This window comes from Cygnus atratus, chromosome 3 (assembly GCF_013377495.2).
Source record: "Cygnus atratus isolate AKBS03 ecotype Queensland, Australia chromosome 3, CAtr_DNAZoo_HiC_assembly, whole genome shotgun sequence".
NCBI lineage: Eukaryota > Metazoa > Chordata > Aves > Anseriformes > Anatidae > Cygnus > Cygnus atratus.
In genome coordinates this window covers 58,154,264-58,169,782 of record NC_066364.1, presented here as the reverse complement: position 1 = coordinate 58,169,782, position 15,519 = coordinate 58,154,264, and the positions used below count along the sequence as shown (strand labels likewise).

General features: G+C 36.2%; 1 protein-coding gene across 1 annotated transcript in view; it reads right to left on the bottom strand.

Moving 5' to 3' along the window:
• LAMA2 (laminin subunit alpha 2) overlaps positions 1-15,519 on the bottom strand; it is a 380,546-nt gene that overhangs the window by 74,610 nt on the left and 290,417 nt on the right. Inside the window, exons 35-39 of the mRNA XM_050709562.1 lie at positions 14,723-14,834; positions 10,903-11,065; positions 6,513-6,723; positions 4,818-4,934; positions 3,529-3,692 (exon numbers count right to left, since the gene is read on the bottom strand). Coding sequence (XP_050565519.1) covers positions 3,529-3,692; positions 4,818-4,934; positions 6,513-6,723; positions 10,903-11,065; positions 14,723-14,834 — 767 coding nt within the window. The remainder of the gene's footprint in view (positions 1-3,528; positions 3,693-4,817; positions 4,935-6,512; positions 6,724-10,902; positions 11,066-14,722; positions 14,835-15,519) is intronic.

Here is a 15,519-nt window from a genome sequence, read left to right as displayed (position 1 = left end):
ATAATTTGCTTTTAGATATAATTTGAAATGTTATTGATTCTGTATTATTTATTGTGTATATTGAGAAACTGAAGGTGATGTCTGGATCAGATAGAAGTATAAATGATACTGCTACACCACAGTAAACATGGCTTTAAACACTACCCTAAGCCACCTAAGGCCTATGTTAAGACAGAAGCACATATACACACCCCTAAAAAGTCTATTTAACACAGTTAAAAACCCCTACCTCAAAATTTGTCTTGTCAACATTTTATTAAAGAGGCAAAGTACTCTTTACATTTTATCTACTTCTTTCCTTAGTTCCTCCATGCCAACTATCTATGTATTTGGATAGGCTTGGATTGTATTTCGTATTTGGATTTAGATCTGCTGTAGTTAGATGTGACACTAGTCTTTAAACCCGGAGGTGCACAACAAAACTGGTATGTGTCATGATCAGTCAGTCCATATTCCATTTACAAAAGCTGCTTTCTTCTAGAAGCAGTACCCTTTAAATCCTTTTTACTCAGGAAACTACAAATATCATTATTTTATGTACTCCTCAAAACATAAATTAGACTGAGTATCTAGAGTACTGTGACTACACTATATGTGAAGCCAATAATTTTGCAAGTATCAGACACTTTATCAGAGATAATTCTGTGCCTTTTCCTCAAAATTACAGATGCTGGCAAGAAAAAATGTGTTAAGTATCTGCTCACAAGTCTTTGGGATATTAAAGTCTCAGGTATCTTTAAAGGGTGTAAGCAACAACAACAGACCAAACTGTCAATCTTAAAACAACAACAATAACAAAACACAAAATCCTCAGCTTTTTATTCATGCAGTGCTTCTGAGAAAATAAAACTCTGAAACTATACTGAGGACAGGTCCAGGATGCAGATTATCCATGATCTATTTGTGTTAGTGTTGCAAATTACACTTTCTATTTATTACTTGCTTTTTTAAATGCAGAAAAACAACAACAACAAAATCCCCTCCCCCTCCCAAATCAAAACAACCTTTTCCAGGGGTCTTTCCAGGAAATAATATTCATGACAAGTTATAAGGTGTCATTCTTCTATGGGGAGGGCTGTGGTCATATAAACAAAGGGCACTGCAATTCTAACTCATATGAAGAAATGTGAAAGTTGTGAATGGAAACCAAAGTTTCTGAACTTAGGTTTAAATATTTTTGCCTATGACACCTATTCATTTTGGGGCAGTGTTGTGAAACCACTAGATGGATTACAGTCTGTTAGCATGGTGGATTTCTGACAGTACACAAATTAGCACTATGACAAGTGTCTCCTGCCAAAATGGTCACCTTAAAAATAAAAACATACTGCTTCTTTTTAACCAATATTTATGAAAACACATAATGGGCCCTGTAAGAGAAAGTTCAATTCATTTTTTTTTCACATCAACACTAGCAATAAACATATGGTAAGTCAAGCTGTGTAAATCAAGAGTATATCTGAGGGCACTACAGTATATAAGCATCATAAGATATATGAAACAGCTTACAAGAGAAACACAGACACACATTTTTTCCCTTTTTTTTTTTTTTTTTAAATGAATACATGGACTTAGCTGAGAAGGAAGACTGAACATGACTCTCAAAGCCCAAACTTCTCTTGTGCAAGTATCATATGGAGATTTTAGTAGCCCAGTATCATATTGGAGCTATGTAATGACTATGTCAACCTTAATGTCATTTTCACATGGTCCTCTGTAGAGCAGAACCAGGTATTGCCTGATGCACGATTATGGCTCAGGATAGAATCTGAATGACATAATGCATCTGAAGAACTTTCTGTTCAATTGACCATTATTTGCTCAAATTCATCCGTTTCTGAGCATTTAATTCTTTGACTAAGAAGGACAAATTTGTGCACTAGGGTACCACCAAGGAGACTACTCTTCTTCAGCAATTTATACTTTTCAAAACAAATGGTGTGTTTTGTTCTGTCTTTTAGTATTCACACAGTTGCACCCATAGGGATCTGTCTTTCTCTAGTACTTTGCCTACCACATCAGTTCATGTGACACTTTTCAAATAGTAACAGATCAACTACCACACTCTAAATAACAATGCACCCAAATTTTCCAGTAATACATTGTGTGTTGGTGGGGGTCAGTTCCTTCCTTCATGCTAGTTCCTGCAACTGTACAGTTTTAAGGCTGGCAATTTAACCTATGTAATGATAACGAAAACCAACATGCATCTCTGCTATTGTATATTTTGTGCTTTCAAAAACACTTGTAGAAATAACATCTATATAGAACAATAGATGGTAGTGTACTAGGCTTGCATGGCAAGGTTCTGGTAGTGGAGGTGCTGCATGGGTGGCCTCTGTGAGCAGAGCCCAGCAGCTGCCCCATGTAAGATCAGAGCCAGCTCCAGACGGCTCCAAAAGGGACCCACTGCTGGCGAGAGCCGAGCCAGGGAGTGATGCTGGTTGGGCCTCTGGGAGAACAGATTTAAGGAGGGGAAAAAAACTGCTGCACAACAGCAGCTGGGAGAGAGGAGTGAGAAAATGTGGGAGAAACAGCCCTGCAGACTCCAAGGTTAGTGCAACAGGAGGGCAGGAGTTGCTCCAGGCAGGGAGCAGCAGTTCCCCTTCAGCCTGTGGAGAGGCCCCTGGTGGAGCAGGCTGTCCCCCTGCAGCCCATGGATCCCACAGTAGAGCAGTTCTCTATGCTGCAGCCAGTGGAGAAGCCCATGCAGGAGCAGGTGATCTGGCGGGAGCTGCCACCCATATGGGACGAGCAGTTCTTGAGGAACCAGACTGTGGGAAGCCCCATAAGATCAGTTCAGGAAGGACTACATTCTGTGGGAGTGACCCCATGCAGGAGGAGGGGAAGAAACTGACTGTGAAGGAGTTGCAGAGACAAAACATTATGGACAGACTGCAACTCCCATTCCCCATTTCCCTGCACCACTCAGTGGGGAGGAGGTAGAAAAGGGCGGATAGGTGAAAGGTGTTTTTATTTTGCTTTTTCTTCTCATTGCTCTAAGTCCATTATCAACAGATTACATTAATCTCCCTACACTGAGTTTTGCCTGTGATGGTAATTGGCGAGTGATTTCCCTGTCCTTATCTCAACCCTTGAGTCTGTTTTCATCGCTTTTTCTCCTGCTGTTCCTTTGAGGAGGGGAGGTGAGAGAGTGGTGTAGCAGAGCTTAGCTAGCCATCAGTGTGAAACTACCACAGCTGGCATTACACTGTCCCTTCCACTCTGAGCTTGACCAAACAAATGATAATGTCAAACAAAGGAAAATCTTCCCCTACCTGTTGGTTTTGGGGGATTTATCTCAAGCTGCTGTCTCATTTTGACATATCTAAACCCCAGACTTTTATCAGACATAAATTCGGCTTTTCTCACTAAACTGTATACTTGCATACTCATATAGAACATTGTATATTTGTATATCCTCAATGACAGATGTCAAAGTCTGAAAAGAATGCCCTTCAATTTCTGTCAAGTAGCTTTACAAACCTGCTTCGTGTTTTTATCATTACCAATGAATGGCTGTCTTACCCATCCAGTACTGCAGATGATTCATTCAGCTGGGCTGCATGGTTCTCAGCTTGCAACACCTTTTCTGGAAGCATTTTGTCATGAATTTCTTGTGATAAGTCATCTATTTTATCCTTCAGCTGATCGGACATTGACTGTATCTTATCTGCAACACCTTCTACATACTGACATAAAATGACATAAGAAAGACCTTTAAGCAGCTGAATGCAAGCACTCTGTAACCCTTTACATATTTTCCTTGTGAGATATTATCTCATAACTTACCCATGCATTAACACTTCAGGGAACTAATATGGAAAGAATACAGGAATGGTTGGACTGGAGAGCAGAGGGCGATAAAACAATATACCACAGCCACTTGCCTCTCCTGAGTTATTTCACAGTTAAGAAACTGCACAGTTTAAATACTTAATAACTCTAATTTGGATTTGTTTCCTAAATGTAGATGCATACCTAGTTATAACAATTTGTGGTCATACCCCCAGTAATAACTAACCAAGGACAGAAGTTCATGTTTCATGACCCTTTGAGTGACCCATATATACTTTTGAATATTAAAATACCTGAGTAAGAACTATACTTCTGGGAGACCTGCCATTCCTGTCCCAATAAGTTGTCTCAGAATGTTTCCCTTCCCATTTCTCCACATGGCTTTTTTTCCATTCATTGTATCAATTTGCAGTGCAAGATAGAAATATTTCCAGAACCAATCATATTTCTTTTTTTTTTCTTTTTTTTTTTTTTTTCCAGCCTTAGTGGCAAACTCCATTGATAAAACTCTGAAGGCAGAATTTTCAAAAATTTTATGTAAAATGAGAATGCAATCCTCTCATCTCCCTGATCTATCTAGACTTAAAATTGTTGCCACAGGCAACAAATTATTTCTGAAATTTCCTTCTGATATGCACACAGTTTTTGTGCAGATAAATCTACATCTAGATCACAGAGTCACCATGAGACTATGAACAGGTTTGCTGCATCTGCAATTCTAATAACAAAGTCAGTACCACAATCACAATACCATATATAAAAGGAGGTAGAGTCCATGAAAAATGATGAGCTAACTCTTTGTACAATCCAATGAATCATTTAAATCTCAAACTTAATCATTTTTATATACTAGCTTAGCTTTTCTGTCATACAGCAATAGGAAAATTATTCCTTCCAATTCAAATATTCTAACATTGATTAATAAAAAGAAAAATCAGGTGTTACTTTAATTAGCTATTTTGTTTCCATAATGATGCTTTATTGTACTAATTCTCATATAAGGATGATAAAACACTCACCTCTACAGCTAAGCTGATTTCATTCGTAAGGTTGTTGGCTTCATTAAGGATGTCATTCCCTTCCTGCAGACTCTTTTCAACATATTGCCTGCCATCTTCTACAGCTTGCTTCTTTTTCTACAGGATGTGTTCACAAAAATAAAAATATGAGTTGTTTAATAGGAAGGTGATGCCAGTTCAAATACTGACATCCCAATACAGACTGCATTTTCTCACCATGCCACAAAGGTCAGACTTCTCAGAACTTTCTGAGGAAAGACAGTTACAGCAATAGAACATATTTAAAATATCTTTCTTTCTCCTCCTGTCCCCAGCTTTGTATCTCTCCTCTCACATGGTAGGTTTTCAGAGGCAATTGACTGTAGTATTATGGCAAAATGAATCAGAAAGAAGTTAGAAATCCTAATCCTTACCCAGATGGGCAAGTTTCTCATTTTGACAATTACCTACGCTGGCCATGAAGGCAAAATTTATTAAAATATTCTGCAGCTTTGAAATCCACATCCACTGGCATTTCACTAATTAATGAATGTAAAAGAAAAGACAATGGTTCAGAACAACCTAAGGATTCTTGATTTTCCATCTGGTAAAAATACTGCGTATTGTGTAAAAAGAATGGATGTCAAATAAGTAACTGGTGATTTCCTGTACGAGATTCATTTAGTATTACAGATTAGTCTGATAGGAGACCATGGCATTCTAGTCATGGTGCTGTGATGGCCTCTTGGTCAAAACAGGGGTTAAAATAAAGCAATAAACCTGCTCAAAATCAAAACCTGCTCAAGTGGGCAAGACCACTGGAGAGGATGCCTTCAGGCACTTTCATACTGTGATGGAAAAAATATTTAAAAAACTGAGATAGCAGGTAATTTCTCCAACATTTCTCCATCCACCTTTGGGAAGGAAATGCAGAGAACAGAGATCACCTAACTTCCTTACAGCACTGTATTCCCTTAATTCAGTCAAGCCCACAAATCTCTGCTAAGACTGAGGTCTTGGAACTCTAACCTCATCATCGTACATGAGGTGAAAACTCATCAAGATATAAACAGGGTAGAAACATTTATCTTCATTAAGTTGTCTCTACTCTTTATATCTTGGTTAAATGCTTGTTAATGTACAGTATAATGTGCTCTTCGAGTCTATGCACTTTAAATTAAATCAAAAGCAGACCCCTCTGCTATGAGGGAGATCATTAATAACAACTACTAACTACAGAGGATAGAGTTTGATTTATTACTCTGTAATATCCACATATCCCCTTCGGTCTTCTTCCCAGGGGTTGGAGAGAGAGATCAAAGTGCATGTTTTCCAGGAGCAAATACATGACAAAGATTTTAACTGAACTTTATTTAAATCTTGAGCACAGGATTTGAATTTTGCATAACTACTGATACTGGGATGAATTTAACCTCCCCCAGAATAATGAATCCAATGGCACACTCCACTTAATGTTTAAAAGCAGTCAGTAGTACTTTGGTAAAGAAAGCTGTGAAGTAATTCTCCTTTTAAAAGCCAATGCATGTTCTCATTCTGAGGAAAACATTTGCTTTTAATTATCTCAGATTTAGTTCTATTTGAATAATATTTTTGTTTTGCTTTTATTTTTTGTTTCAAGATTTAATAGTTACAAGGTGTTCGTGCAAAGTTTCAAACTTTTTAAGTTAATCAAGGATACAACTTGTCAGCACTCACCTCTACCATGGTCATGTTTTTTTGGTTGACTGCAGATAAATGATTAGCCTCTCTAATTTTACTCATAGCTTCTCTTAGCAGATCTCGTGCATCATCAACTTTGGTGTGGTAGTTTGCTAGCTTGTCCTGGACTTCATTTTTGAGATCTTCGTTTTTCTCACTGGGTTCTCCAAATAATTTCTTCACTTTATTCAAAAGATCTTCTGCATTCCTGCAATATATCACCACCCATGAAGGTAATTGAGATCATATTCTCTACACCCATGAGAATATTCTTAATATCATGCAAATGAAATGGACTTTAAATTAAATAGCAAAGTAACTTTCAAGAGAACAAATGCTTAATAAAACAGAACAATGATTACACTTAGGTCTTTTCTTAAAGAGCTGTTAAAATCCCACTTAGGTATTTTTTTTTAATTTTTTTTTGGTAAGCTGACATTCTTGACATTTGATAGTAAAGCAAGTTTTTCTGAAACATTTCAACTTGTCAAAAAGATTTTTCGTACACATTAATACAGCACGTGACACAAAGTGTTGTAGCACCTTGAACAGAGGGGGGAGAAGATAGGTATGCCTGATTTCAAGCTGTCTTGGTGCAGACAAACTGCTCTGTGGTCAAAAATCATAAATACCTTCCTATGACATGAACAACGCCCAGGATCCTTGGATTTATGACTTTCCGTAGCCAAAATATTTTGCTTACCTAAAATAAATTCTCGGATATTTTTAGTGGACTTTGGCAGCATAGAAATAGAAAGTTCACAAGTGCTTGTTTTTGGCAAGGGAAACAAGATTTCTTAATCACCAGAGAGTTGCTGCATCCAGTTTTAAAGGGCAGGAGTACTGGAGTCTTCATGCCGTGACACTTCTCTGCTTCATGATATCATGTCATTGAATCAATTTCGCATAATGCAACACCACTGCTAATGCAATGATATGACAGACAGCAAAAAAAAAAAAGGTACTTTTTTTGTGCCTTTTTTAAAGGCACTTAAATATACTTAAATCCTAAGTATATAGGAATTTGTAGGATAGCTAATTACCTATATAAGAAATCTATCACACTTCTATTTATTACAGATTAAGATAAGCAACATCCTATAAATAAACACACAAATAAATACATACACACACACACAAACACCACCACAAACACAAACAAATAAAAGGTGGAAAAGATATCCTGTCACTGGACCTAATTTAGATGAAGGACCTTAACTGGAGCCAAGGAAAGCCAAATTATTACCTTAGGTCTGGGATTTTATGAGATGGATTTTTTTTTTCTCCATCTGCCCTGTCTTTGGATTTGATGAAAAAAATTAATCACACTGTGAATTTGAAACATCTAAGAAGGAAACATTTAATCAAAAATTAAATCCCAATATTGACACCCTGTCACAGGAGAGATGTAGAAAGGAATTCAGATTTTTTTCCATACCTTCTCCATTATTCTTTCTATCAGTAGCTACTATATTAAACACCTAACAAATTTTGACACCCTTATGACTGCAGTACTGGAGAAACAATACGAGACAGATGGATTTTCTTTTTATGACCTTGCCTCATAGCACAGACCAATCTGTTTATCTAACCATTAACCAATGAGTTGTTTTGAGTTAGATAGGTTAACACTTCCATATCGACCTGATGTGCATTTTTCCCTCTGCTCTTTCTAAGTTCAAAGCAATGAATCTGCTCCATGCATTTCCTTGTTTTGTGTACTAGAATTTCTGTTTGATGGGACTGTACCAATTTCCTGAAATACTCTTTTTTACATTCAATCTATGCTACTTTCACTTGATACCTTCCTAGAAAAAGAACCAAACTTTGAAGTGTTAGAAGAAATAATCACAAGTCCGGCCTAACATCTAGAATGCTATACAGTCTGGATCCTTTAAATAATCAGTACAAGGGAACACAAGAAATATTAGAAATCAAAAAAAAAAAAAGTATATATAAGAGAAACTAAATGTGTTAGAATTGTTCTATCCAGAGAAGAAATGGCCTATGATAGAGGACTATAAAATCATGAGTAGCATGGATAATGCAGTCAACTGTCCAATGACTCTCCAGACACGAAATTGAAAATATCTGGAAAAAAGGTCAAAATACAGGAGGCAGCTGTTAAAAGCAGTATGTGGTTGAGTTATGCAACTCATTGTTACAGGAAACTGTGGATAATAGAAGTTTACAGTAGCTCAAAAGCCATCAGACAAATTCAGGGAAGATGAAATCATACACATCAAAAAAACCACTATATAGCACATTAAATACAATGGTAGAATCCCTCCATAGCAACTCAGTTTTGTCTGAGAAGATGTGTAGGAATATTATAAGCTATTGAAATATTTATTTCAGAAATACGAAAAATAAGGGGGTTAGGACAGAAACTGGTGTATTTTTAACATGCTCTCTTTACAGAGAAATTATTTACTAATATGGATTTACTAATTACTTATTCATAAGGCAATCAGCTTACAGACTTGATTTGGAAAGCTTGAAAGAAAACAAATGAGGGAAAAAGCTGGAGACAGAAGAGGAGTTTTGCCATCTCTGAAAGCAAGAACCCTTTACTTCATTTGTTTCCTTATTTAGCATGGACCAAATCCTGAAAATTAGCAGAATACAATCACTGCCAACTTACATCTCAACAAAGAGTAAAGATGATTAACTACTTCAAAGTAATCAAGAGACTTGTAGAAATAAATAAATAAATAAAATAATTAGTTGAGTCTGCAAACAGTACGTGAATGTCAACACACAGGCATGCATGTACACACCTGCACACACGTTTTTAAGAATGATTACATTTCTTTATAATTTTTTTCCTTAAAGAACACATCCTATCTTGCTACATTATTTAAGCAGTATTAAGTAATTTTTCTTTATGAGGCAGTACTTTTTAAAAGGGTTTCAGAAAACATTATCTAGTGATCTTTCCTACTTGCCCTGAAAGTTCACTATCAAAATTCCTTGGATCTCAACAACTGCCTATAAAGAGGTAATCCTATCCCTATGATACTGCCATGCAACTTTAAGTCAGTAAGTATATTCATGTATTTCTTAGTATAAAATGTATTCCTTTACCAGGAAATGAAAATACTCACTTTGCGTACTTCAGGAAGAATGGTTAGAGGGAGAGAATGTCTCTCTCTCAAAAAACCTCACTGCATTTCCTTCTCTAGCTATTGGACTGATTTTAAGCTAGCCTGACAGTTTCATGTTGGTTGTAGCATTCTAGGACTAAAATTGCCTTACTTGAAAGGGTTCCCCCCCATCCTGCCTTAAAATTGCAGGCATCACTTTCAAAGTGTTGGCTAAATTTTCTCAGCCCTACTTGTTCCTAATTTATTTCTGTAGAGAAGGAATATAAGAGGCTCAGCGGAAGCAGAAGTAAAAGCGATAAAACATTGGTGAATAACACATTTTTAGTTTATCCCTTCTCAAGAGAACAGAAAGTGGAACTATCGGAAGTGTGGCAGAAATACTGTACTGGTAGGATTTTCAGAAAAAGATCCATTTTACAAAGTGTAAGATTGGCAGTGAAAATCTGATTTTATACAGATTGGAATACTTAACTAAAATTGTATTCTATTTATGACTCCCCTACAACATATATGTACCTGATAATTAACGTTTTCAGTCCTGGACATTTTTATCCCAGTTTTCTGAGACACTCTTCACAACTTCAGTGGACCACATTCATTTGGATGGCCTGCTAAGCAATGCCTAGCTCTGCGAATATACCTGGTCTAACTGATGCAGAACAGACTACCAGAATTTTAACTTCAAGCCAAGTATTTTTCTAGATTAGATAAGTTTTCAGCATTTTGCAAAGTGCTTTATGAAGAGCTGGCAATAATTATATAAACATATATATTTTTTATATTTAAAGATACCTAAATAACCAAATGCTGGGCTTCTGAACCTTGTCACGAAGCTGGAATATCCCGATCTATACTATTCTGTGTATGGTACAATACATCCTTTTGAATGTCTGTGGTACTGCACAAACTTTGCAAACAGACTATATTTTTATTAGAACAATTATTATTATTTTTTTCCAGAAAAAATAACAAACTTCCTCTTGGTACTAAAATCCTTTACCAGGTCTGAAGTAGAAGCTAAATACAAACTGAGAAAAATTGCTTAGAATTTGATTAGAAACATTACTGGTACCTGTGGAGCAGAGAAGTAATTTCCTAGGGACTGGTTTCCATGCATGTAAGCATTTCCAAAAATGCTAATGCTAAACTAATAGATGTGAAATATTAGACTGTTTTTCTTCACATATCTGTAAGACCCAGTTTGAAAACCTGGTTGGAATGGATGACAATTGTAAGAGTCAGATATTATCACCAGGAGGCTGAAGACTTTCTCTACTCACTTTAACTCATCTTGAGCTATTCTTTCTTGCAAATGTAGGTTTCTACTTCTCAGTTCTGTGACCATTCTTTCGGCCTCGCTCTGCAGTTCTGGGAGACTCTTCTCCAAGGTTTTGTCTGGGGTTCTGAGTGTCTCATTCAGTCTTATAGCATCTTCACTTACAGCTGCAAGGGGGCAAAAAATATATATGTAGTGGGTTAGGAAGCAAAAAGAATAGAGAACCTTTAAGTATCTGCATGTCAACTCTATCAGCAAGTCAAATGCAATTTGCACTGGTTATTCCTGCTGTGAAATATAAAGGATGGTTAATCCTATGATCAGTAACAAATGAAAAAATGTTGTATGTCTCATCAAAACCTTTACTGTAGCTCACTCTTAAGCACAATAATTACAATGAAGAAGTCTTTATATCCAGTATAAAATATATTGCTCCCCTTTTCCTTCCCCTGAAAAAAAGAATTTGCACTGAACCTTTGAAACAACAGAAAATAATAGGGATATTGCTCACAGAAATAAAGAGAAAGCAGTACAAGCAGTGAAAATTAGATTTTAAATTACTTTTGAAGTACTTCAAAATATTTCATTTGTAGCATTCAGATTTAGCATTCCTAGGAAGAATAAATGATTGGGAAATTTGGTAAAGAGAGGGAGAGAAGGGGAATGAAAGACACTCACAGATAGAGAGCTTGTGTTTAGAAGCAGATTCACAGAAATGAACAAAAAGAGTCGGAGGGCTGGAATACATGAGGATACAATGTAAGATATGTGTTTAGAATACCTAAATTATTCATAACTGATAAAACTGTACACATGGTATCATATTCAAGGACCAACTAAAATCTTTCTACCATAGCACACTATAAGATATTAGAATATAGACTTTCAGAAGCAAGTAGTGATTTATGATAATCAGTTACATTTGCAATTTTAAAAAGTACTGCTGCCTTTCCATAGGCAATGGGCTTCCCAGTAACTAATTTCTCTGAAATAACAGTTCCTGGTTGCATGTGTACTTCTGAATATCTTAAGTCCTTAATTGAAGAAATCATAAACTGTCTTCCAAAAATCAAATAAATGACTATTTCATCGACACATTGTGTAGGTTTAGAGCAAATGATGAAGAAGAAAACTTTAATTAAATGTTTTCAGTTTGCTGGTGAGAACTGGGACTTGAATCTTTAAGAGTGGTTGTGTATGGGGTACTGAGGACTGAAACAAGACTATAGTTCAGTTAAAAGGATCATGGCTTGCTTGTAATGCATTATGATACATATCATTACTGAGTTACCTCTGACCAGGAATAGACATATATTCACTTTTTAAAATCTGGAATAAATAAAGCGTAATTTAGCTTCCCTGAATATTTACCTCAAAAGAGAAAATGGACATGTTATTTCAGCTTTTATGAGTTTCAGGAAAATTTATACAGAGCTTTATCCTTCCCCTCCATCCTCCTCATCTCATAAACAAGTTTTAAAATAATTTTAAAATAATCTAGAAATGGCTCCAAAATAAAGCAAAAGTTTATCCTCAGTTTTTGAAGAATGATGATCTTGAACAGGAAGAATACTGAGGATGGCAGTAAAGATACAGAAATTATCACTACCAGAGGAAGAACATTTAAAACAACTCAGGCTGGAATGGCCTGAGAACTGCCATTCTAGAAACATGAAAGATCTGGCGCGTGACATTGCAAATTCAGTAATGGTATGCTCGACCAAGGCCAGCAAGTGTAGTGCCTGTTTTGAAGAAAGGGCAACTCCACAAATGCCTGACAACTTGTTTTGGAAGCAATTGGAAAGAGGACGTGGAATAAATTAATGTTGACTTTGCTTCTCCCTCCACCAAAAGGTAGCACATGTCAGAATAGATGGTTTAATAGCAAATCCAGTTGAATATTTTCAGTAATGATCCTCTCCCCCCCCACCCCCAACCAAAAAAAAAAAAAAAGGAAGAAAGTAAAAAAGTAAATAAATAACAACAGAAATTTCAGCTGTAAACTAAGGCTCTGCCAGCTGGATAGAAGGTATGAATGAGAAAAACACTGTTATGAGTCTCTAATGGCACCCAGCTGTCATAAAAAAGGAAACACTATCCTGGAGTGTCAGCTGAAATAGGCAGGTCTCACTGCCATTAAAGTGAAAAACACTGTAGGAACCTCATTTCAATGCTGGTTACCCGTGCTAAGGAAAGATGAACCTAATTTTGAACTGAGATATTCTGCGAAGGTGAGCAGGAAATGTGGGAGAACTGCTGTATGAGAAAAGACTTAAGACTCTTTGAAAACAAGGATAAAAAAATAGACCAGGAGAATACAATTCCTGTCGATGAATATAGTTGCGGGTGGAGGAAGGAGGAGAAGCACTAGGAAGAGAAAAAACTATTTGCACCAAAGAATAAGGCAGAAGAACACATGATGATAAACTAAACATGAATATTTTTAGATAGAAGGTTTTTAGAAGGTTTGTAGTTATCAAGAGTTCTGAAACTGTCTTCTGTTCAGAGGGTGAATATGTGGGAACTACTTGAAGATGCATATTAGAAAGTTTATGATAGCCAGGGAGTGGATGCAGCAACCCAGGAGGTATCTTTCAGTCCTTATGCTCAAATCCTATATCAAATCCTATATTTAATCTATCCTTAAAATATTGACTTGGCCACTAGGCAAACACATTGATTTTAAAGTCTTTGTCTGCTTCTAAGTGCATACATTTGTTTCACCCCTCAACATCTTCTAACTCTATACTTCCTATTGCTAAACCTGCTTCAGGAAACTTCTGTATGGGTTATAAACACTGGACAAAAACTCTGTGCAGCAAAAAACAAGTTTAGCCATTGTCATCCTGAATTCATCATCGACTTCTCAAATTCAGCTCTGTACTGAAATATGAAGAACCTGGTATTTTGTTTAAAAACCTTGTTGAAAACTTGCTTACTTTTTCATGTCACTTTTCTGACATTTATTTCATGTCAAAGTTGTACATTATAGGAATACCTTAAACTGCTGGTTGATTCAATTACAGGGCATGTACTGGGATGTGTTACATGAGAGGCAATATAAAATGTAATTTATAGTACTTAGAATTGGAAGCTTCCCCTTTCAACCAAATGGATATTTAGAAGCATATCTTTACTGAAGTTAGTACTGTATTGAGAGTTTTGAAGAAAGAACAGATCAGTATTTTTCAAAAAAAAAAAAAAAAAGAAAAAAAAAAGACTGTGATTGCCAATCATTTTCATATTTTTCCACCATTATCTAATTTAATAGGTCATCCAGTATTTAGGTTCTACTTCTCAAAGCCATCTACAATACTTTTGCTCATAAGTCTTTACTGTTTTTTGTAAGTGCAGAGAATCACCTTGTGGAAGAGAGTTGGCTCTATGCCACTGCTTAGGTGGGGATAGGAGTAACTTACAATTAATTTCCAGGCAGAAGATGTTCATTAATGGCAGATAGTAATGTATCTTTGAAGTCATTTTGAGGAATTGTGCTAAAATTACATCAAGCTTTTTACCTTTGTTTTTAATTACATCAAGCTTTTTACCTTTGTTTTTAACTTTGAAAATAAACAAAAGCTAAGCCCTGTTATTCACTTTATTCTAATAGTTTTTCCCCAAATAACTGACAAAATCCTGAAGGAACATACTCAATATTCTGCTTGTCTGTGTTTATAAGAAACTGTTGTTTCTTAATGCACCATTTCAATCACGTGACATTTCTCAGTGGACAAACTCTCTTCCTCACTGTGTTTCAGGCCCTCTTCCCCACCATCGTTCAGTTTTCCTGAGAAACAATTGGCACATTTTTCTTTTTCCAGTACCTTCAGCAGCTTGGAGAATGCCTTTCACGAACTGTCCAAGAGATTTTGCTCTGTCATTAGTCCTCTCAGCATCCTGCCTCGTTTGCTCACCATCTGCTGTCACCTTGGTAGCCTAGTGAACCAAATTCAGGAAAGTATAATTAATAAACAGGACAAGGCTGCTCTATGCAATATATAGAGCTCTATGCACTGGCTGAATTTATGCTCAAAACTTTCCTCAGGCAAAAGACAATCAATGAATTATTGATCAGATGCATGAGAAATGACACGTTCTGTTCAAATACACAATTAAATTTTATTACCTTTTCCTTCTAAAGGAAATTGGAAGGCTTTATTTTAGGTTCTTAGAAACTCTAGTTGTATGCAACAGCACACAAAGAGAGACAGGATGAAATTCACTGAATTTGCTTTAAGAAACATTGTTCAGAACCTTTTAATAGACTCTTCAGTGGATACTTTCTGTAATTTCACAATTGTGCATTTTACGATTGACAAAGTGCAGCAGATATCATGACCTCTTTGCTTCTTCTCCTAAGGTGCTCTCAAAGAGACAACTCATGCCAACAAGCATGAACAATTTAAAATCTATACATTAATGAAACCAAGAAAGAGAGGGGGAAAAAAAGTGAAATAGATTTGTTCAGCTTGAACGCTTGAAGTGGTTTGTTTATAACATATTGGGGTGCTCAGTAAAATTTTAGCTTTGTGTAACTAAAGGCTTTATAATTTTATTGAATCACAGAAGCAGCATGAAGCAAGATGAACAGACATCTGCTGCATAATGGAAAACATGTTGA